The following is a 21,644-nucleotide window of genomic DNA, read 5'->3' on the forward strand; positions in this document are numbered from 1 at the left end:
AAATAACCATAGGCTAACGTAGAGACCCACAGGTTTACATAGAGATCCATTGACGCGCACGGAGACCTAAAAGAAAACTCAAAACGGACTTCGCAGACGTTTCTGGCCGTGCTGTTATCCACCGCACGCATTGACGGTAAAATTATTTGAACTTTGTGAACGCGTCTCCGCGCTGTGCCTCCGCTCACCGAGGCGGAGCCACAGACGAGCGGCGTGCAGGCAGCAGCAGCAGCCTGCAGGCAGCAGCAGCAGCCTGCAGGCAGCAGCAGCAGCCTGCAGCAGCAGCAGCAGCTGTAGGCAGCAGCAGCAGTAGCAGCAGCAGCCTGCAGGCAGCAGCAGCAGCCTGCAGGCAGCAGCAACAGCAGCCTGCAGGCAGCAGCAGGCAGCAGCAGGCAGCAGGCAGTCAACCCGCGCTGCCAACAGCTGCACAAAGCTCTGCGGTCATCGACATCAGAGTTGGAATCTTGATATCGACTGGAGGGATCCGATGAGCTAGGCAGCTCTTTTTCGCAAATAACCAGCAGCAGGTCGAGCTGCAAGTGCTCTGATACGCGTGGCATTGCCCTTGTGCTGTCCGCCGTTTGGCATTCTCTGGTCTGACACCGGTGGTGAGACAAGGCTATAAAGAAGGCTGCCGTCTCTTGTGTAGGCGAGTCAGTTTCAAAGACAACGCAGATATTATCGGAGCATGTTTCTTTGCATGTTTTGCCACAAGTGTGTGTGGTTAATGCAGACTTGATGCCTTGAAAAAGGTATCGATTTGGTGTACGTACATCTGAACACCTCCTGTTTAATTGCCAGAAAGAGTAGAAGCTATTCTTATTTTCCATCAGGCCCACTATATGAAAGTGCCGTCCACCATTCACACCCCCACCCACACGCACACAGAGTGCGCCACGTGGCATACCCAGGCAAGCCCCTACCTGCATCCTGTCGCAGTCCTGGCTGAGGCGTCTCAGGGGCTTTAACCTCCATTATTTGAGCGCGCAGATATTATTAGCCGGTGTTGTTTGGACTGGCTTAATTACCCATTGTCAGTGGCGCATAAGCTGCAAGTCAGCCGCAAATTAGTGATCTGTGGACTGACCTTCAGTTACGCATTAACAGCGGTTACATTGTTTCAGCACCATTCTACGGGACCATGAGCAAGCACAAATAATCGCCATCGTCATCATCACCGATGCGCGTACAACCGACACGTCCAGGCTTGGCTTCACGTGGGCAAAGCTAACCACCCGTGGCTGCCTGCATCTACTCGCTGTTGCAATCCAGCTGACGGACCGGTCCCTAATGGGGTTTGTAGACCATAGACAAACTGGTCACTGACGGGGTCTTGAGATCATCGACAGACTGGTCTCTAACGAGGTCTCCAGGTTCTATAGACAGACTGGTCTCTAACGGGGTCTCAAGACCACAAACCGAGCGGTCTCTGGGCGGGTTGTGGTGGCCCCCATCTACCCTGCTCTCAGCTGGGCTCCCAGCCCCTGCCTCGCACCCCAAACGTCACTCCGATTCGGGGCCGAGAGCGCGGCAGCGAGAGCCGTTGGCACACGCAGCGAGCTCAGCTGATGCTGGGGTGAAGATTCGTGGGATTGTCGCGGTTGAGAGTAAAAACGGCTCGCGCTGCACCACACGGTTAGCTACGTACGGTGCGGAAGAAGTTCAAGATACATACATACAGCAGGCACGCTCGTGCAGTGACGCACCTATCATGGTGTGTGTGTGCAGGCGGTGCAACTGCACCGGCGCCCCATGGCCTGGAGAAGGGTGCCCAGGCGCCAAGCCACATCGAGAAAGGGGTAGAAATTTGACAAGAGGAGGGGGGCGGGGGGAAGGGACAGGGAGGGGAATTTCATGGCATGCACCAGGACCCACGCCAACCACATTCCGCGACCCTCTTCGGATCTCCATGCTAGAGTCGTACACGGCTCTGCGTGTGAGTCCACGGGCCTCTGCAGATGCATGGGTCTCTCTCTTGGGTGGGTCTATGGAGGTCTCGATGTGAGTCTATGGTCAGTGGCGTAGCTCTGCAGTGTGCAGGCGGTGCAACTGCGTAGAGGATTCGCAGGCTGGTGGGGCCCAGGCTCCGAGCCGACGAAAATGGGAGGGGTGGGACGGGTTTGGGCATGGGGATGCCAATGCTCATGCTTAAGACATTCATGGCACCAGAGCTGTGCCCTCTGTTTACGCCTGAATCTACGATCTCCCCTCGGAAACGCATGGCACTTTAAATTAAATAATCTAAACCTTTGCCAGATGGCGGCGTGGGCGGAATGTGTGAGATCGCAATAATTGCAACGAAACCGTGTGGCACCAGGCGCCTGAGTCACCAAGCGAGGGGATGTCAACAGCCTCCCTCTCCCGCGAGAGGCCCGAGTTTGATTCCAGCTCCCACGCCCTCCCGCGCACCATCGCCAAAGTTCACGGCGAAAAAAATGAAATTCCCCGTTGTTTTGGCGGCCCGGCGGTCGCGGATCTGCCGCTTGCTTGCAGAGGTTCGCGGTTCGAATCCCGCGGGCCGCCCTGGCAATTGCCGCTGGGTTATTCAGCGTAAAATACTCCCGTCTGCGCGCCATACGCTTCACTCACCGTGGACATTAAAAGAGCCGCCGCGTCGTCGTTCAAAACGAGTAGGAGGCCATCGCGGGCCGGCGTCACGCTCCAAATTTGACCAAATGACACCGCAAAAGCACTCACTTTGGGACCACGTGGCAGCGACATCGCCCCGTACTGTGAGACTAGGGCAGCCTGCGCCTGCCAAAGCAGAGCGGCGCCTCCCTTCGCGATGATCGCCCTGCGATATAAGAACAGCAGCGCCAATACCACACGCACTGAATTATTCATTATTTGCCCGAGTCCGATAAGAGGGCACAGGAACGAGGCTTCCAATTGGAATCGAGAGCTGCGGTTGGATTCTCGGTAAAGGCTGGGCCTCCGTCACTCAAGGTCGGGATGCTCCACGGAAATCTTAGGCCGTGTTCACCAGCAGTAGTAGGGGTGGCAGGGTGGCACTGCGTTGGTAATGCTTGTGGCCCACAGCAAGAAGAGCCTAGGTTCGATTCCCACCTCAGGCGTCTGTCTGCGTAGAGTTTGTATGTTCTCCCCTTTGTTCTGCGTGAGCTTCCTCTGGGTTCTACGGTTCCCTCCAAAACCCACACACAGACACAGTGTAACTAGTACAGCATTGGTCAAAGATCCCCAATTCTGAAAAGCGACATGCAAATCATTCAATTGGAACCACACGCAGCAGCAGTGGCAGCGGCGGCATCGCCTCCCCAACTGCACAAACCCGGCGTGACCCTCCTGACCAATGGTTCTCGAGACTCGGTGAGGCCCTTCCCCGGGCAAACTGGTGGGATGAATAATTAAATAAAGTGGCTACCGCGCTATTGTGGACGTAATCGAGCCTCTCTCTGTGGCTGCCTCCTGCGTTGCCGTTGGGCACCGCGCGGGAGTTTCCACGGTCGTTGCCGATTTCTCGGACGTTCACGCTTGGCGCGCTCCTGAAGAAGCTCCCGGCGGCACATGGAGCGAAACGTCGGACATCGTCACGCCGAACAACAACAGCAGCAATGCACGGCGGCAGGCACAACGCGGACACCACATCGGAGGAGACGTAGCATGCCACTGTTGCATCGCGCGCTTTCAGATCCTGCGGCCGTCTGGAACGCTTTTCCCATATTAGGAAGCCACTTTTAAATCTAGATTGAATTTTTTTTTTTAAACAGCTTTTGCACATGGTTTGTTTTCCTTCCCCCGCACCTCCGATTAGCACGGTTGGCTACGTACGGTGCAAAAAAAGTTCAACGCACACACACACATAGCTGCTCGGGATAACACGTCATGCCTTGGCATCGTCCGGGTGTACGATGACCTGACCGCATCGGCGTGGCCTTGGTAGGCATGAATTCAATAATGGGCCGCCTCACCCCCCTCCTCCGTGACCCAGTTTCCTCACGACCCCCCCCCCCAACTGGGCCCCCTCCAGCCGGTGAGTTGCGATGCCGTTTCACCGCCTGCATGTAGTCTCTCTGGGCCACAGGAGGTCTGTGAGCTCGCCGCCACGTCTGGGACACCTCCACTGCCCCAGGTGGGCCCTCGGTGACAACTTGACCTCTCTCTGCCACGTCGTAGCCCTCTCTGCCACAGTTGGTCGACTCTTGTTGTTGGGGGCTTCTTTGGCCACTGCACAGTTGGGCCGCCCCCCCCCACCCTCCCACTCCACCTCTGCGTACGATTGTCGGGAATTTCCGCCACGGCTGCTGCTGCTGCTGTCTGCGTGACGGTCGCGACGGCGACTGCTTCCCCTCTGCCGCCTGCGCCGTTTGGGCCCCAGACCACAGGCCCCGGAGCCGCCGCGGCGCTCGTCGCTGCCGATTGGTCGGCGCGATGCCAAGAGTTACTCACAGGAAATCGATTGCCTCAGTGGAATGTGGCCGGGGTCATGTGACCGGCATGGTCAGCCCATTTCGCCGAAAAGACATTTCTCCGAAAAACCAAAAACCAACCCCTCACCCCCCACAACACCCCCCAACACGCAAACTCAAACATTCAGCATCACTCACCCACGCTCACCCCCACCCCCTCCCCCTTCAGCACCGCTCATCACCAATAATCACGACCTACATTTCCTACCGTTCACCATCACCTCCCACGCACACCATTCCCCCTCACTCACCCTGCCACAACTCACCACCCTCACTCACTCGCTCGCACGCACTCTCACTTACCCTCATTCACCACCGACAACACTCACCGCCACCACCACCTAAGCTCACAACTCACCCGGACATCACTGCACTCCTGCAATCTGCGGGCTCCCCCTCAAACACATCGTGTCACCGGGGTGAGACTCGTGGGAAGGCACCGTGCGGGGTTGAGGTGCCACCGTGCCCTGCCGTCCGCTGCCCTGCTCGCTGCTCGCTCCTGCTGCTGCCCTTCACCACACCCCCTCTACTGCCCCGTCCGCTGGCACCGTCGTGTAGCTGCAGACAAGGGCAGGCAACGCACCGTCACACGGCGTGTGTCGCGCATTCAGGATGGCTGACACGGGCAGGTTCCCTGAACGGACGCAGGATATGAATGAATACGAATGTGTGTATGTATGCGTGTTGAACTTCTTTGCACCGTACGTAGCCAACCGTGCTAATTGAAGGTGCGGCGAAAGGACAACAAACTAAACGCAAAAAGCTGTTCTAAAGAAACGAGTCTTCAACCGACATATCGGAGGAAAGAGCGTTCCAGAAGGCCGCAGAAGCGCATCTGAAAGCGCACGATGCAGTGACCGTCTTTGTTCGATGTGAAAGGGGCCGTGCTCTTTGCGTGTGTGCTTGACACAGGGCGGCTGGGTGGTCGTGGCGGCAGCGCAGTGGCAAGAAGAAGGGGCTTGGGTTTGATTCTCAACTAGGGTCACTTTATTTGTGTCGAGTTTGTACGTACTCTCTCTCTCCCCTGTTGTGCACGGGTTTCCTCACACCTGTATTGGGAGAGCGGGTGGCGCAGTGGATAGTGCATTGCCCGAGTTTGATTCCCGCTCACGGCCAACACCAGTGACGATTATCTGAACCATGCCGCGCCGGACCTTCGCAGGTGCTCGCGAACAGCACTTGCCCCGACAGCCCGTGTAGGCTACACGGGGGAATCTTTTTGTCTTTGTGTGCATCGGCGGTAGCCAATGGGAATCTCTTCTCCTTCGGTTGTCCCAGAGGCCAAAGGTGCCCCAACACGGCGCGGTAACGGCCGCTGCTGGCTCGCCCCCCCCCCCCCCCCCCGTCGCTACGAGATGCGGAAGTGGGCCCCTTCCTCTTCTTGGGGTGGCTGTTTTGGTTCGTGGGTGGTGGTGGCAAGCAGCTTCTTTTTTGCACACGGGCGACCATTCCGGCTCTGTGCATGCAGCGATAAATACTCAAAATGCGCGTCTCCCATCGCCCACTCCGCATATCCCCCCCCCCACCTTGCAATGCATCAGTCGTCGGCCGTGGACTGTCTACTGCTGGACGAAAGGAAATCTCCCCCACTCCCCCTCCCCCCGAACCTGAGAAGAATTTGCAACAACATCCCGAGACGTTCACGAGGGACTGGGGGGGTTGCGTCGTGGAGGGTGTAGGAAGTTTCATGATGAGGTTGGAGTTGGTTGAGGGTGCAGACGGTGCACCAATAGCCAGGGGGGGGGGGGGCGGCGAAGGGTTTCCCACCTTCATCGCGGTGACGGCCAGCTTTGTTAAAGGGGCCCTGCGTCACCGACCGCAGAGCAACGTGTTGTTGACGACAGTTTGCGGCCAGTTCAACGACTTCATCCATTGATTGACCAATCGGATGGACGTGTAATAGCGCGCGCCCGGACGGTGCAACGCAATGACAAGCGGAGCGGGCAAGGCGCCCGCAAGTCACAAGGCGCCCGCAAGTCACAAGGCTCATGGAGAAGTGGGCGATGGAGTTTTTCGTTTGGAGTCAACGACAGCCGCCCAACGCGGAGACTCATGTAATTGTTTTCTCGAATGTCAGAAAATAGAAGGGCTGTGTTTTCCCCACACAGAACGAGCGTGGCGGGGGGGGGTCTGTTTATGGTCCGGAGCCCTTTGTCGTAAACTCACATTGATATGGTGGGAGCCGGTCTACGCATTGGACCGCCACTCTTGGGTTTTTCGGCCACAGGGCGGTGACTCAATTTATTGCAGGAGATCGGAACGGCTGAATTAGACCCTGACAAGAGATTTGAACTTATAACCATCAGACTGCAAACCAGATCTCAGAAGCTTAAGCGGGCAATTGTGCCTGAGTAGTGCCTGGATGGGCAACCACCATGCAGAAAACAGGGTGCTGGGGGCTACTGCAGGGGCTACGTTGTGGGCGGCATCAGAGGGCAATGCAGCAACATCTAGAGTTGGACTATACTTCGAGGGTCCCCTCTGCTTTCACTAAGTTGGCACCGACCGGCGTGGTGAACTATGGCCCGATAACCGCCACGACCCAGCCCGGCAAATCTCCTTCAAAATAGGCAGTTGCGGAATGACCGTAGGGGGCCGTGTGTAGACACGTAAACATGGTGTTGTGCATCATCACCGTGTGTGCGTCCTTGGAGTAAGGTACACACCCTGTGTTTTGTGTAAACAAAGTGCAGCTGAGTGTCTCCGTGTAAAGACAGCCTGCCCCCAGACAGCCTGGAGGCCATAGCAACAGAAGGGAGTGGCTGTGATCTGAGTGTGAGACAGGCCGACAAATACCGCACGGCTATTGTCCTAGTCCTGGGGCGAAGTCCCCACTGAACCAATCCAGTTTTGCAGTTCGACTCCAGCTCTGGGCCTGCCCCGGCTATGCAATAATGGATTTCTAAATGGACTGATGGATTACACAAAATAGTTGTGGGGGTCGTTGGTGGGTCGGCGGGGGGGGGCAAGTCTAAACCCTCCTTTCCCATGCGTGCCGCTGGGCAGGAGATGATGGGTCGGTGCTCGGTGGCAACGTGGACATTGTAAGCCGTGCCACGCTGCTGAGGATCGCATATTTAGGGGCTGCTGCCGTAATTCTAAAAGGGGCCCCACGTGACCGACCACAACAGATGTCGTTGGCTGTCAATGTTTATGCGAATAGTCGAGATTCGATCGACTCACCGTCCCGGCTATATTTAGTTATTCGACTCTCAGCAGGCTGCTGGTCCCCGCGGTTTGCTTACTCACGTTTGCTGAAAAGTAATGATCCTACGGATGTACTGGCCCCTGCCATGAAAACGTCGAATGTATAACTACTGCCAGTTTGGAGCTGAGCAAACGTGGAGGAAAGCACAGCCCTGTTACTCATTTGTTGACATTTCAACTTTTAAGGTGTTTGCAGTTATCTGATGTATGTCGTCGAGGCGTACTGTTTGATCATTCCTGAGTTGCAGATTTACAATACCCCCCCCCCACCCTCTGTGGATGAGCGGCTCATAGGTCAGAGTATTGAGCTGACACTGAGACACTGGGTTCAAATCCTGGCATCCACCTGTGAATAAACTGGGTTCTCAAATATAATGGAGTTGATGGTCTCCAAAAGTCTCATTACATTTGGTTCTGCATTTAATTTTACTAAATTGCAGCTCTGAGAATAAAAAAATTGTCAGTCAACTAGAATCAATGTTTTATTTTACCAGGCAAGGCCCACCGAGCTAGGTAGCTCTTTTGCAGAAGCGACCTGGTCACAAATGGAAGCTCAACAAAGGAGCTTATCATCATGTGGAAATTTAAAATTTGCATGTTTCTAAAAGTGGAGGAAAAAAACCGGAGGACCCTGAGAAAAGTCCACAACAACCACGGGGAGACATGCAAACGCCAAATATACAGGTGTCAGGGTTCGAACCTATGACCTCCTGTATACTGGGCAAGGTAGTCATATATGCCACCGTGGCAGCCTTCATCACCATGAAAACCTTGCTCTTGGTTATTTTTTTTAAATTCAGAGGTCTCATGTTTGTCGGTGGGCTACACAAGTATAATACCAGCTCACCACCGCGTGCAGACTTGCAACACACGGGGCAGCAGCAGTTTTGGTGGGGGGGGGGGGTATCCAGCAGTGATGATGGTGATGACGAAAGGAATTACAAATTGGCAACAGTCCCCAACTACGTCTCTGCAGAGCGTTGCGAAATCCCCCGTTCATGGATCTCGGCGGCCTCATCCAGTACCGTGCGCAAGGGACGTGGCGCGTGCAATAAGTACACCGATGCACTAATCGTCCTGCACTAATGACACCGACACCACAGCTCCTGCGCGTGCACTACGTGACTTCTAGTCGCCCTCGGCTCAGCGGAGAGACGGGGGGGGTGGGGTAAAAGATCCTCCCAAGCCCACGCAGTTTCATCACTTGTTTACAGGCCGTGGTGCAAAGGGCACCGACCCTGTTGATGCTGCTGCTAGCTGCAGCCGACGATGTACACCTCGCTGTGTGCTCCTTTAATAATGCGCAGGAGTACACAGTCCCTTTTGTATTAATTATAGATTTGAAGCTTTCGTGACCGCAACTAATCATTTATATAATTAATAAAAGTCATACATTTTTTATTTTATTCTATTATTACATTTTAATTTTATTTTATTTTTTACCTACGTGACTTTACCAAAAAAACCTAAGAGTATGATCCCTTTTGTATTATCTGCTGCTGGATGAGAGCTTCCCTACCTTCCCTCGTATGCAGGTCATGGGTTCGATCCCCGACACCTGTATATTTGGAGTTTGCATGTGTCTCCACCCGTGGCGACATGGAATTTTTTCTCCAGGTCCTCCGGTTTTCCCCCTCCATATTTAAAAACAGGCGTTTTAGAGTATTGGCTGCAAGAAATATCCAAGTGACAAGCCACTTCGTTGGGATATCATCTGTGGACAGGTCGCTTCTAAAAAAAGTGCTATATAACTCAGTGGGCCTTATATAGTAAAATACACATTTTTGAGTTGTGGAAGGTTGTTGGTTGGTTTTGGTGGGGAGTTTAGACGTGGGACCATTTAAGTACAGCATAACGGATTTTGCTGCACTGGTGATATAAGCACACAGCCGATAACACTTGTTATCGTGGACATTCCTGCAAGTACTATCGAGGCTCGATAACCTACCACAACCTGTAGCATGGGGAGGTCCTCATTCAGCAGTGGATTGACCAAAGCTGGCGATTACGATAAACAAGCCACACAATCTAAAAAACGCATACATAAACTGAACGCCTTTTTTGGCATCAATTCCACTTCAGCTACGATCGAATCAGCACTGGCAGAATAAAAAAACACGTGTCGGGCAAATAAACAAGATACTCTTTTATTGTTGTTTTGAGAGGCGGAGCGGGAACTGAAAGCACCAATAAGGTCTGAAGAATGTGGAGCATGCACAAGCAATAATCTGAGCAGCTCAATGGCCCTGGGGGGGGGGTGCCTACCACCCCAGTGCCTTCACAGGCACCCCCCCCCCCTCCACAGTGTCACCCAAATGCCTCTTTTTTTTTTCCCCACTTGCAAAAACAGAGCCGCGCCCAGGGCTGAACAAGCCGTGGCCGCGGCTCAGGAGACGTCAGGTTGTTTTCTCTCACACTGCAGAACTCTGAGCTGTGCCGCCGCCGTCCACCGCTACGGCCGGCTCGAACTGCACACCGGTAACAGCGGTGTGTTGCCACGATGGTGCCCGCGTCCTGCAGTGACCAAGGCGCATTTGCAGGAGGATGCAACTAATCCTGGCCCTGCTTGGCCCCCCGAGCCAAGACTTGGATTTTGCGAGGGTCTGCGTTTCAGTTTGGTTGCGGCATAGGCAGTGGGAAAAAAAACCCCATACTGTGAAGGACCCTACGCTGGCTTGGCACAAACGTGCCAGTGGATTAGGGATTATGAGTGAGCACAAAGCCCCAGTGTGGTCTCACACTCATACATACATACACTCACTCGCCCATGCACACACACACATGTCATACACCACCGTCACATCGTTCAAAAGCCAGATTAAAATAAACTAAAACAAAATGTGCTTCAGTAACAGCCGCTCCAGATGACACACACGTGGGCAGCAAGGAAATTTCTCTCGATAATCCCTGGTAAGCAAAAATCCACCCAGGTAGAACTGCCACCTCTTACCGCCGCCCCCTCCCCCCATGGCAATCACACCGTTGAGTTGCCTTAGGAAAATATCCAAGATCTATCCTGAACCAAGTAATTATTATTGCATGGTAAGGGTACACTAAAATCTAATCCAGGGGGCAATGGGTAAAGGCTACCCAGAGTCCATTTTAAACAGGGGGGTTGGGTTTTCTGTTTTCAATCAGGAACCTACCCCCCCCTCCCCCCACCGGGCCAGCTACATCGCAACTCTAAAATTTGTTTTTTAGTCGCACACGTTGCAAGGCTACTTTTTGGGGTAGGCCACTGCCAATTAACAGCATGCTTAAATCAGGCTTGTCGTTTCTAAATGCGGCTTTAAAATCAGACTGCCGTGCACCATAGGGCCCCCCCCCACCCATCCAAGCTGCCTATCGTGTTCACCTGGACACGCACAGGGAGGAGGCTCCTGATGGGTTTCGGAGCCCTCTCCTCGGTCTACCTTCTTGGCCTGTACTCATAAAAGGGTACAATCGGTGCACCCACACAGTCCTGATATTACATCATATGACCAAAAAAAAGTTAAACCTTTTGTGTTGCAAGTTGAGGCTTTCCTACCCTGCAACTTTCATGCAAGGGGCTGCTGCGGCTATTGCTGCCCGCTGCCAAAAGCAACTCTAGCTTCCTTGAGTTGCGTAAAGACCAAATCAGAACGGATTATTCTGTTTCTGGCCAAAACACTGCCACGAAGGCAAGAGTAATTCAATTCCTCGCCGTGTTTGAGGTAGCAATATAACACACATTAACACGTTTCTAATCTTTTATCTTTTCTGAAATTTTATTTTAAGAAAATAATAATTAAAATTATAAGTGCTTCTGAAATGCTCAATTTTACCAACACTTACAATGCTGCCTCATCGAGCCAGATTCAAACGAATTTAACGACTCTTTGAAAGCAAATAGTTGCCATCCAACAAGAGCCTGTGTGTCAATTTCCATTCGACTCTCGGGTTTTCTCGGTAGGAAGACGCAAACACCTTGCTCACACAGAGGTTTAAAATATTAACAAAGCATGACAGGCCCCACGGAATGCAACCAACGATTTGGCACCATGCATCCCAGTCGCCAACGCTCCCATGCGGCAGGTTTAGCAAAACGGAAACGAACGAACAGCGAAAATCAGAATGTAAAAAAAAAATGTATTTACAGCTGCATCTTTGCCAAAATTCTACCGCCATGGAAACGTGAGCACCACAATTTAACGTTGCAGGGGTGGGTGATGCGTGCCACGTCTGTTCAAGTCTCGATGTTTTTCCGCGGTTGTGGTAGTGGTGCTTCGTTTAGCTCAGCTGGAGGTGACGAGGCTGGAGCACACCGGTGCGCGGGAGCCAGATAAGATTGGGGGCCTCGTGTGCCACTTGGAAGGTTCGCAGAAACCGTGAGGATCTTGCCGAACGCCCAACGCCGGCCAGAGCCGTCATGGCTCCGAACCCCGCGACGGCCATCAGCGTGTTTTTGAGCATGCTGTCGGGCGGTCTCCCGCTCAAACTCCGCACGAACCATCCTGCACCGGAGGAACACAAGCGCATCCACGTCATTACAAGGTTTCGTGCATGTACACACACACAGCATCGATCCTGAAAACAGCGGTGGCATAGCTATCGAATGTACAGGCGGTGCAACTGGGCGCTCAAGAGCCAGAGGGGCCCAGCTGCCGAGTTACAAAAGAGGGGAAATTTTCTCTCCAATGATGTTTTCACAAACTTAATGCAGGTCTTGGAGCAAAATGTTGGCCCACCAAAAAATAATGCAAGGGCCATACAGCATAACAGGAAAAACACACACTCGTGGGGAATTGGCAGAGGGGGCCAGTCACATTTCATTTCTTACACCAGGGCCCACGCCAAGCACACTACGATTCAGACTTAAATGTGTGACGGGGCTTTGTCCACTGGCCTTATGCGCACATGCACGTATGGACGCAAACACGCGAGATTACAAAAACACAGCTCTTTCATGTTTTATACAAAGATCCGTGAGGGAGGGGGGTTGTGGTGGGGGGTGGCGGAAAGCCAGAAGAGGAAGCTGCAGAGAGGCGGGTGTGGGGCGGGGTGGAGGAGCTCATGATCAATAGCGGGCTTTACGCACCCACACATTTGGAAAAATAAATCTTTCCTGCCACGTCACAAACATTCCCCTTACAATTGACGAAACAAAAAACCCCAATTCTGTCTCCCACCAGTGCCCCAGCCAGATGGGAATGGGCCCAATAGCTCGCCACAACAACATGCAAAGGTATACTGCTAACAAACAGCAGGAAGGCACGTCTCCCATGTCTTGCATGCGTGTCGTGACGACATTGCGAGTACTTTCAATGCTCTCAGCCCTATCTAGATCACCAGCTCAATGTAAAAAGGGCCCAACATGTGCCTGTAGTATTGTTCAGACCAACTCAACTGTGGCCATCCCATAAGGCTGAGCAGTGAAGTGCCTGGAGCAGCTGTGAGATGTTTGGTCCGAGCCACTACCCATCAAAACCTTTATTTTCAAACAATGCAGTCGTCGTCAGCAGAGCTGAACTTTTCCAGCAATAAGGTTTTGTTACTCTCTCGCATTGCGAACGAAAGCCAATGAATGAAGGCCACAAGCGAGTGGCAATCTAATTCCGGGGCGTCAGCGGCTCTTTAAAATGCTAAAAGTCCATATCTCGTTTTGCATGTGCGCACGCAATCCGAGTCCAATGCCAACAGTTCTGTTTACGCAACGGCCGGCGGGTAGCTGGGGATGACTGGCGAGCGTGTTGCTGCACAGGGAGCGCAGCGTCTGCCTCCGCTGTTGAGAAAAAATACAAGCAGTGTCCACCAACACGCCACGATGGCGAGGAGATGTAACTACCTCGCCTGGTATACAGGAGTCGTGGGTTTCGATCCCGACCCCAACACCCAAGAGGTCGCAAACGGGTTTTGATTCCTTACCCGTACCCGGCCGCACCAGGGTCGCAAACGGCTACCCGTACCCAGCCGGGTACGGGTACCGGGTATCGGGTAGGGTACGGGTATCGGGTACCCGATTGCGACCTCTGGGATGAAGCCATGTTGCAGTCGCTGTGGGTTGATTTCTAGGAACTTGAATTGTGAGAAGAGACAAGACGTTGGGAAATGAGTGACAAACGGTGACTCACCAGTGACTCACGGCCTACCCGTACCCGGCCGCACCAGGGTTGCAAACGGGTACCCGTACCCGGCTGGGTACGGGTAGCCGGGTACGGGTAGCTGGGTATCCGATTGCGACCTCTGCCAACACCTGTCCCCCTCCGGTTTTTCCCTCCACAAATGTCCACATAAGCCACTTCAATGGGCTATCACATGTGGCTCAGTCTCTTCAGAAAAAGAGCTATATAGCTCAGTTGGCCTTGCCATGTCCAATAAAAAAATATTCATATATTAAATAAGGAAATGTTTACAGTTTCGTAGAGAGATTGTATTTAAATGTTAAAGAGGACGAGGCCCGCACAAGCCATAACCAAATCGCGGAATGCACCTGATCTTGTTAGCCCTCAAAGCCAAGCAAGCTGGACATTGGCATTGTTTGCAAGCTTGTTTGTAATACATGGGCTGCGTGGGGTATGCAGCACAAAAAGACCAATTATTGTACTTGTATGCGTCCACATCTCGACTCCCTGCTTTTACCAATTCGCACTGGCCAGGCGTGGCAAAGTATGAATGTGGCGGCTCTCATCCAGCAGTGGATTGATAAAACGGCGCTGTAGATCCGTACGAGGCTCACAGAGACCAACAAATACTCAGTTTGAAAGCCCTAAAAAAAAGCTACCGCGGCGGAAGTTTTAGTTCCACAATTTACGCCTCTATAAAGGAGGCATTTGCACTGTTTCGTTTGACATCACAGCATTTTTGCCCACACACGTACACACACACACCAGGGGCCGCACCTTATTTGCTCAGTGGTTTTGAGTTCCCAGAAATGGTTGTTGAGGGGGGTCCACGAAACATGACAGTCACATTTTCCTAGGGGTTTCTGATTTCCACGTTTTGCTTCGCAGTCTTCCGTTGGTGAGGCAAATGCCTCCCCAGCCCCCCCTTAAGAGTTGAGAGATAACGCGTGGCTCGCTCGCTTGCTTGATTGTTGGCAAGATTCGTGTTGAAATTTTTCTCAGGTAAGAAAAATCCCCCGCTGTAAAGTCTAGAAAACGGCAGCTACCCCCCTGCACGAATATTTCCATTGTTCAGTGTCCCAGCTATCGCTCACGTTACAGTGCAAATAAAGATCCTTTGTTGTTGAACCGAGTAAGAACCAGGTAGTCTATTTTTGTCACAATGGGCCCCCTTACGACTCAGAGAATGACCATATAACTCTTAAAAAGCAAGAACCTCGTGCAAATGAGTTGAGACTCGGAGACTTAATCCAGGTTATAAAGCAGGCAATTATGAGACTCAAAAGTGAATGTGTACCGTCTGAAATATGAAGTGCTGTTTTACAAGCCCAAGATTATCATCAAGTGGATGCAGAAATTACCGACAATTTTAAGTACCCAATTTAGGACGTGGATAATTAGACACGTGGTCAATGCGTCGTTTCTCTAATAAATACATTTTGAATGCGATGACTAATTTGGATAATAAAACCCGTTGTACAATTATGGTAATGTTAATTATTAACGTTGAAAAACGCCACGTCTCTCTGGGTCTTATGCAGTAAAGGCGACTACTTCTGCAGGTCTCTGCTCCTCGTAAACTCAAACCCGCAGCTGTTTAAAGGGCTGCTACACTTTGCTATTGAAACTGACTGCAGAAATCGGTACAGAATGTTTTTACACATTGGACTGCTTTAAACAAATTCGTCTCGAAAACATGGACGCTGCTGAAGAGCCGATAGGCAATGGAGCGAAAATATGCAGATGGTAATGCAGATGGTATGAAAACAGGGCGAATGCTGTCAGAGAGGATACGTGTCTCTCCCGATTTACAAAACACACAAGCTGCCCCTGGAGGTCGCTCACCACTCTACAGAAGCGTCAAGGTGTCGCCGCCGACATTTTTCAGCAACTTGGAAAACTCAAATAGAAACCCAAATAAATTGCCCTTCCGTCTCGCGTTGTAAAAAAAACCCGTCTGAACACATCACCGTCTTAATCGCCACGAAAATCACAATTTCTACCATCTCCACCACCACTACGATCAGTGTCCACCACCAATCAATCACAACGAAGTCGCACATCACACCATCACCTTCACCACCACCATCACCACCACTACTACGATCAGTGTCCACCACCAATCAATCACAACCACGTCGCATATCACCTTCTCCACCACCATCACCAACGATCAGTATCCATCACCAATCAATCACAACCAAGTCGCACATCTCCACCGCCGACCGCGTCGTGTCTCGACCAAGTGCGTGGCTCACCCAGCCTCCCTGCTGCACGAACCAGGCCCTCCGCGAGGACACCAGGAAGGCGGCCACCTCGTCCGCCACGGCCCTCGCCTCGGCGTCGCTCAGCCGCCCGCTGGCTTTCAGCCTCTTGACGAGCAGCGCGCAGAACACCACCAGCGCGACCACGCGGCCCCAGTTCATGTGCCCGTCGGAGAACATCTCCCGGGCGACGCCGAGCGCCGAGCCGCGCAGCTCCTCGGAGTCCGTCTGGGCCTCCACGCGGCTCACCATGCCCGAGATGGCGGCGCGGTGTTGCTCCAGGAGCGAGTCTCCCATACTTTTGAGAAGCTTTGAAGCGGCAGAAAGTTGCTGCTGCTGCTGCTGGTGGTGGGGCGGCTGTTCCGTCGGCGTTAGATGGGCCATGTAGTCCGAGATGAAATCCGCGGTCTCCACGGCCAGCCGGTCGACGTCGAAGCGCCTCGCTCCGCCACTCCGCGTTGCCTGAATGGCCGCCGCGGAATGCGAGACGGAGTCGGCGGAGGTGGCAGGCGTCGTGGGTGGCGGCGCGCCGCAGGCCTCGTCAATGGCGGGTGCTGTTGCCGTGTCGTTGTCGCGGGGCGAAGGAGAATTGGGAGGCGACCCCGCGCCCTGTTGCTGTTGTTGTAACCTGTCGGCGGCGAAGATCCCTGCGTGAGTTCCGTCGGCCACCATGGTTGCGTGCGAGCGAAGTAGCTTGGCAGGTTGTTGGTGTGTCGATGGAGGTGAGCGGTGAGACTGCGGCTGTGGGCGGTGTTTGGAAGCGCGGTCGTCGGTTTTGTGGCCCAGCACGGACTGGGGGCGGGGCGGGCGGGCAGAGGCCACGCCCCCAACTTCCTCCCCCTCTCTCCCTCGGTCAAGTGGTGGGATTTTTCTTGTCTGATAGGTTTCTAAAATAATCCAAGTGAAAGATCTGCTGTGTGAATAATAACGCACGGGGTTTTTTTTTGTTTGCTACCAACGTTGGAAAGTGTGGCTTTATGAAGGTCCCCGTGTTGGAAGCGAGTTTACAGTGTGTTTCGTTTTCGTTGGGCCGGTTATGTAATCCGGGTTTCCAGAATCTTCTTTTATGGTGGAATTAATATTGAGTATGGTAAAGTAAAATATCGTGAGAGTTACCCTCGGTGTGTGGAGGGGTTCATCTAGCAGTTGATAGCACATGGCTGGTGACGTTGATGTTTTCAGTAAAAGTGCTTTGCCAAAAAATAGTTCTTTATATTTAAGGAACTTTAGTGAGTTAGAGACAGCATTGTGATGATGAGATACATCATCAGCCATGATCTATCCACTGTACGGTTGGGCCTGCATGTTAGAGCACGTGGATGTGATACTATCCGGGTAATACCAGGTGTTACAGACAAGGGGGTACGAGCTTAATCCATTTTCCGAGGTTTTGTTTCTGACCTTCCGCGCTGGTGTGTATACGTGGTGGGGTTTATCCGGGTTCATCCCTGGTAGCCTCTACCACGAAGCGAAACTGGTTTAATTCAGTCAGGCAAAATATCGCAATGGTAGCAGGGCTATCATTCAAAGAAAACCTTGAAACTCGGGATGGCTTAACATGTTTATCCCATCAGCAGCATCCTCGGTGCCCGATTGTGTCAAAATAGATGCCGTTTTGTTTGCTGGAATTGTCCCCGCTTTCAAGAAAAAAAACTAATCGGAACAATATTGACACACAGTTCGTCATAACATTTCTGCGAATTTAATTAAATTCTCGGTTTAATTCCAGTGGAAAATAACCCCATTTCAGATGCGTTTCGCAACCGGAATCGGAGACTTTCCCAACACTCTAAACTACCGTCAATGCAATTCGGACCCCTATGAACCGAATCACCCTGAATGCACCCGAACTTTCCCTGTCAGAGCTCAAAAGCTAAGCAGGGTCTCAGCGTAGATATTCCTTGTGTGGTGGAAAAGCATGCATGACAAAACCCTTGTAGACTGCTGGCAGAGCTTCAATGGCAGCAGCGAGTGGGAAGTACAGCAACATCCAATGTTGTTGTCACGCGATATGTGCTCACATCGAAAGCCTTGATAATTTGTTTTTTACCCTTTTATCTGGCAACAAAACTGACACCTTTTTTGCAAGGAGTCATGTTTGCATAGACCACAATACCTGGCAGTCATAATGCAAACAAAAACATAACTCTGATAATGTATGCAATGTCCTTAAAGTTGATGAATCAACTTTAAGGACAGTGCATACATTATCAGAGTTATGTTTTTTGTTTGCATTATGACTGCAGGTATTGTGGTCTATGCAAATATGACTCCTTGTAAAAAAAAGGTGTCAGTTTTGTTGCCAGATAAAAGGGTAATAAACCAATTATCATATTTTTTTACTGGCAAATGAGGTTCCAATGGTGTCGATAGCCTTCTTACCTTACACCAGCCCGGACTGACCATATTGGTGAAGTATGATCAGACAACCCCCACTACCAGCACAACGGCGTCGGGAGGCACTCATCCAACAGTGGAGGGATAAAACAGCTGCACATGGTGTACATACTTGAGGAGGGCTTCATCCAGCAGTGGGTTGAACATAGCTGCTGGTTATTTATTATGATTATAACATTGCTTTGCATTTTCAATAAAGTAACATGATAAAGCAAGCTTGTAATGGTAAACACGGTTCATTGCATCACATGATTTAATGGTCTAGGAACGCTTGAACTGTGGAGTTTTAGACTTTTGGAGATAACGCAGAGTTTATCTGTCTTTTCGAAATTCCATTCATGAGCCCGAAAACATCAACAAGAAGAGTAAACTTACCCCGACTGCAAAAACAAAAACACATCTCATAGCAAGCATAACAGCAATTCTCGTGTTTAGACAAAATAGAATAGTAATGCAAACGGAATCTAGAATATTTTTAAAGCATAGTTATTTAAGATAACATACTCGTATTCATAAAACTATTTTAACACGTACGATAGTCATCGTTCACATTTTAAAAAAAATGTACTGCTCATTGTCAATCTACTGTGGGATAAAGGGTCCAGCCAGCTATGGCGTGTCAGTCGTGGGGGTTGTTTGACCATACTTCACCACGCTGGTCAGTGTGGGTTAGTGAAGATGTGGGGGGCTGGTTCAGATGTCACTGAATGTAATCGCTATTGACGGTAGCAGAAGTAGGCAAAAATGGGTCCATTGTTGAAATTCGTATTAAAATATTACTTCCGTAAAGGAAAAATTCCCAGAGTAATTCTGTTGGTAATGCTGCTGCATGGTGCGTGAGAACATTTACAACAACAAAGACTCAACACATTCTTCAACAACCCTGAGTCCTTAAGAAACATAATCAGTGACGTTTCATGGGCATGTTGAAAGTCCGTTGCCTGAAACGTCCCCTTTTATATATCTTCCATTTTAAAGCCGCACTGTTGTTGATGAGTAGGCTGTTTAGTTAATTCTGGATAACGCGGCTCAACCCACAGGCTGCATGATTCATGATTCATTTCCATTCTACTGGTGGCTCCACTACCACGCACCTTCCCTCCTTTCTCCATCCAAAATTTCCAGCCCAATGACGTCATATCTACACCTCGTCGGTTTTTGACCAGACTTCCCCCACGCTGGTGACTGTGCAGTGCTTAACAAGTAAACCCGTAAAAACAAAGTTTTTCACTCTAAATCCTTTATATGCGTGGCGGCTAGAGTCATCTCGTCCTCTGGCTTGAGATGGCTGCAATCTATGGGTCAGATGATTGTCTGCCAGTATTAAGCAATTGGTAATAAAAATTTTAATTTGTTTTCCCTAAACAGTGTAAAATTTTGGAAAAAAAATTTCACGAAAATTAATTGTCACACACAACGAGTCTGTGTGGAAAATGTCAGCTCGATTGGATCACGGGAAGTGGGTTAAAAAACGAGCGAAAGATTTGCACGGTCCTAAGCAAGCAAGCGAACTTAATATAAAGGATTTAAATATATTCGACTGTGGAGGACGCAGGGATCGATCCCGCGACCTTTGGCATGGGAAGCGAGGGCGCTACCAACTGCGCTACTCTGCCACGGCCTGTGGAGGGGTTACGCTCTGGGCTCCTATACTGTGACGTTCAGCCAAAGCCATGAATGAGTTCTATTTGAATAAATGTAAAATACATTTTTTTGCCTAAGAAGTGTAACATTTTTGAATTTTTTTTTCACGAACATTAATTGTCTGTCACAACGAGTCTGTGTGGAAAATGTCAGCTCGATTGGATCACGGGAAGTGGGTTAAAAAACGACCGAAAGATTTGCACGGTCGTAAGCAAGCAAGCACGCAAGCAAGCAAGCGAACTTAATATAAATGATTTAATAAGTATAACCCGTAAAAACAAAGTTTTTCACTATAAATCCTTTATATACATGGCGGCTAGAGTCCTCTCATCCTCTGGCTTGAGATGGCTGCCACCTATGGGTCAGATGAGTGTCTGCCAGTATTAAGCAATTGGTAATTAAATATTTAAAAAAATTTCCCTAAACAGTGTAAAATTTTTGAACAAAAATTTCACGAACATTAATTGTCTAGCACAACGAGTCTGTGTGCAAAATGTCAGCTCGATTGGATCACGGGAAGTGGGTTAAAAAACGACCGAAAGATTTGCACGGTCGTAGGCAAGCAAGCAAGCACGCAAGCACGCAAGCAAGCAAGCGAACTTAATATAAAGGATTTAAAAACCACCTGTGCCACCTCTCCCCCACCCTCTGGCACTTCTAGCAGTAGAGTAATTGAGCCACTTGCGTGTGGGGTTGGTGGAACACGTCGTAATGGTTACTCTAGTTCAGTGTTCTTCACTAATTTTCAGAGGTAATCCACACATTGGAAACGACTGGGTTTGACAGCACGATGGGGTCTTTTCACATTTGTGTATTTTCGGGGACCACACGTCAGGGCCCGCACGAAAGGCCACCAGGGGCTGCCAGATGAACTGCGGGCCTTCAATGAAGAACACTGCTCTACACTATGAGACATCTCCTTTACCAGTGGCAAAATATAGTAGTAGGTTTTTACCCTTTAAACTGGTACAAAAACTGACACCTTTATACAAGGCATCATGTTTGCAATAACCACAACACAAGCAGTCAAAATGCAAACAAAAATAAACAACTCTGAGAATGATAATGACAGTGCATATCATTATCATAATCAGAGTTGTTTATTTTTGTTTGCATTTTGACGGCTTGTGTTGTGGTTATTGCAAACATGATGCCTTGTATAAAGGTGTCAGTTTTTGTACCAGTTTAAAGGGTAAAACACTGCTCTAGTTGAACAATACTGACTGTGCCTGCTGCACATGGCAAGAACCTTGGGTTGACCATGGGCTTCGTCTCTCACTATTTTCCTGAACGCTTGTTTGGTGGCCTGCCTGGGTGAGGCATGTGACTACGAGCCGCAGCCATCGTGAGAGGTATCCTGAATGTGGCGTGCCGGGTGCGGTGCTATGTATAGGTTGATCATTCGCCCCACCACCTAAATAAATATCCTGTAGTGCGATTGCGCAATGTGTTTGCCTGGAAGCCATAAATGATGCAAGGGGTTGATATTTTACAGTGCAGTATCTGGGCAATGTTCAACATTATTGTGCTCTCGATAGTTCAGTCGCCAGTTGTTTATCATAAAGTTATATTAGAGTTAGATCGCGTTCATATAAATGTGCCGTTGACCCACCACCAGACAC

General features: G+C 50.7%; 1 protein-coding gene across 1 annotated transcript; it reads right to left on the reverse strand.

Annotated features, from left to right (window-relative positions):
• Positions 1–15,885: 15,885 nt before the first annotated feature.
• LOC133355090 (uncharacterized) lies at positions 15,886–16,728 on the reverse strand. The gene has a single exon (XM_061572386.1). The coding sequence runs from the start codon at positions 16,651–16,653 to the stop codon at positions 15,901–15,903; it is 753 nt and encodes a 250-aa protein (XP_061428370.1). The 5' UTR covers positions 16,654–16,728; the 3' UTR covers positions 15,886–15,900.
• Between the last annotated feature and the right edge of the window lie 4,916 nt (positions 16,729–21,644).

This window comes from Lethenteron reissneri, chromosome 50 (assembly GCF_015708825.2).
Source record: "Lethenteron reissneri isolate LAM-NWPU_2019-01 chromosome 50, ASM1570882v1, whole genome shotgun sequence".
Lineage (NCBI taxonomy): Eukaryota > Metazoa > Chordata > Hyperoartia > Petromyzontiformes > Petromyzontidae > Lethenteron > Lethenteron reissneri.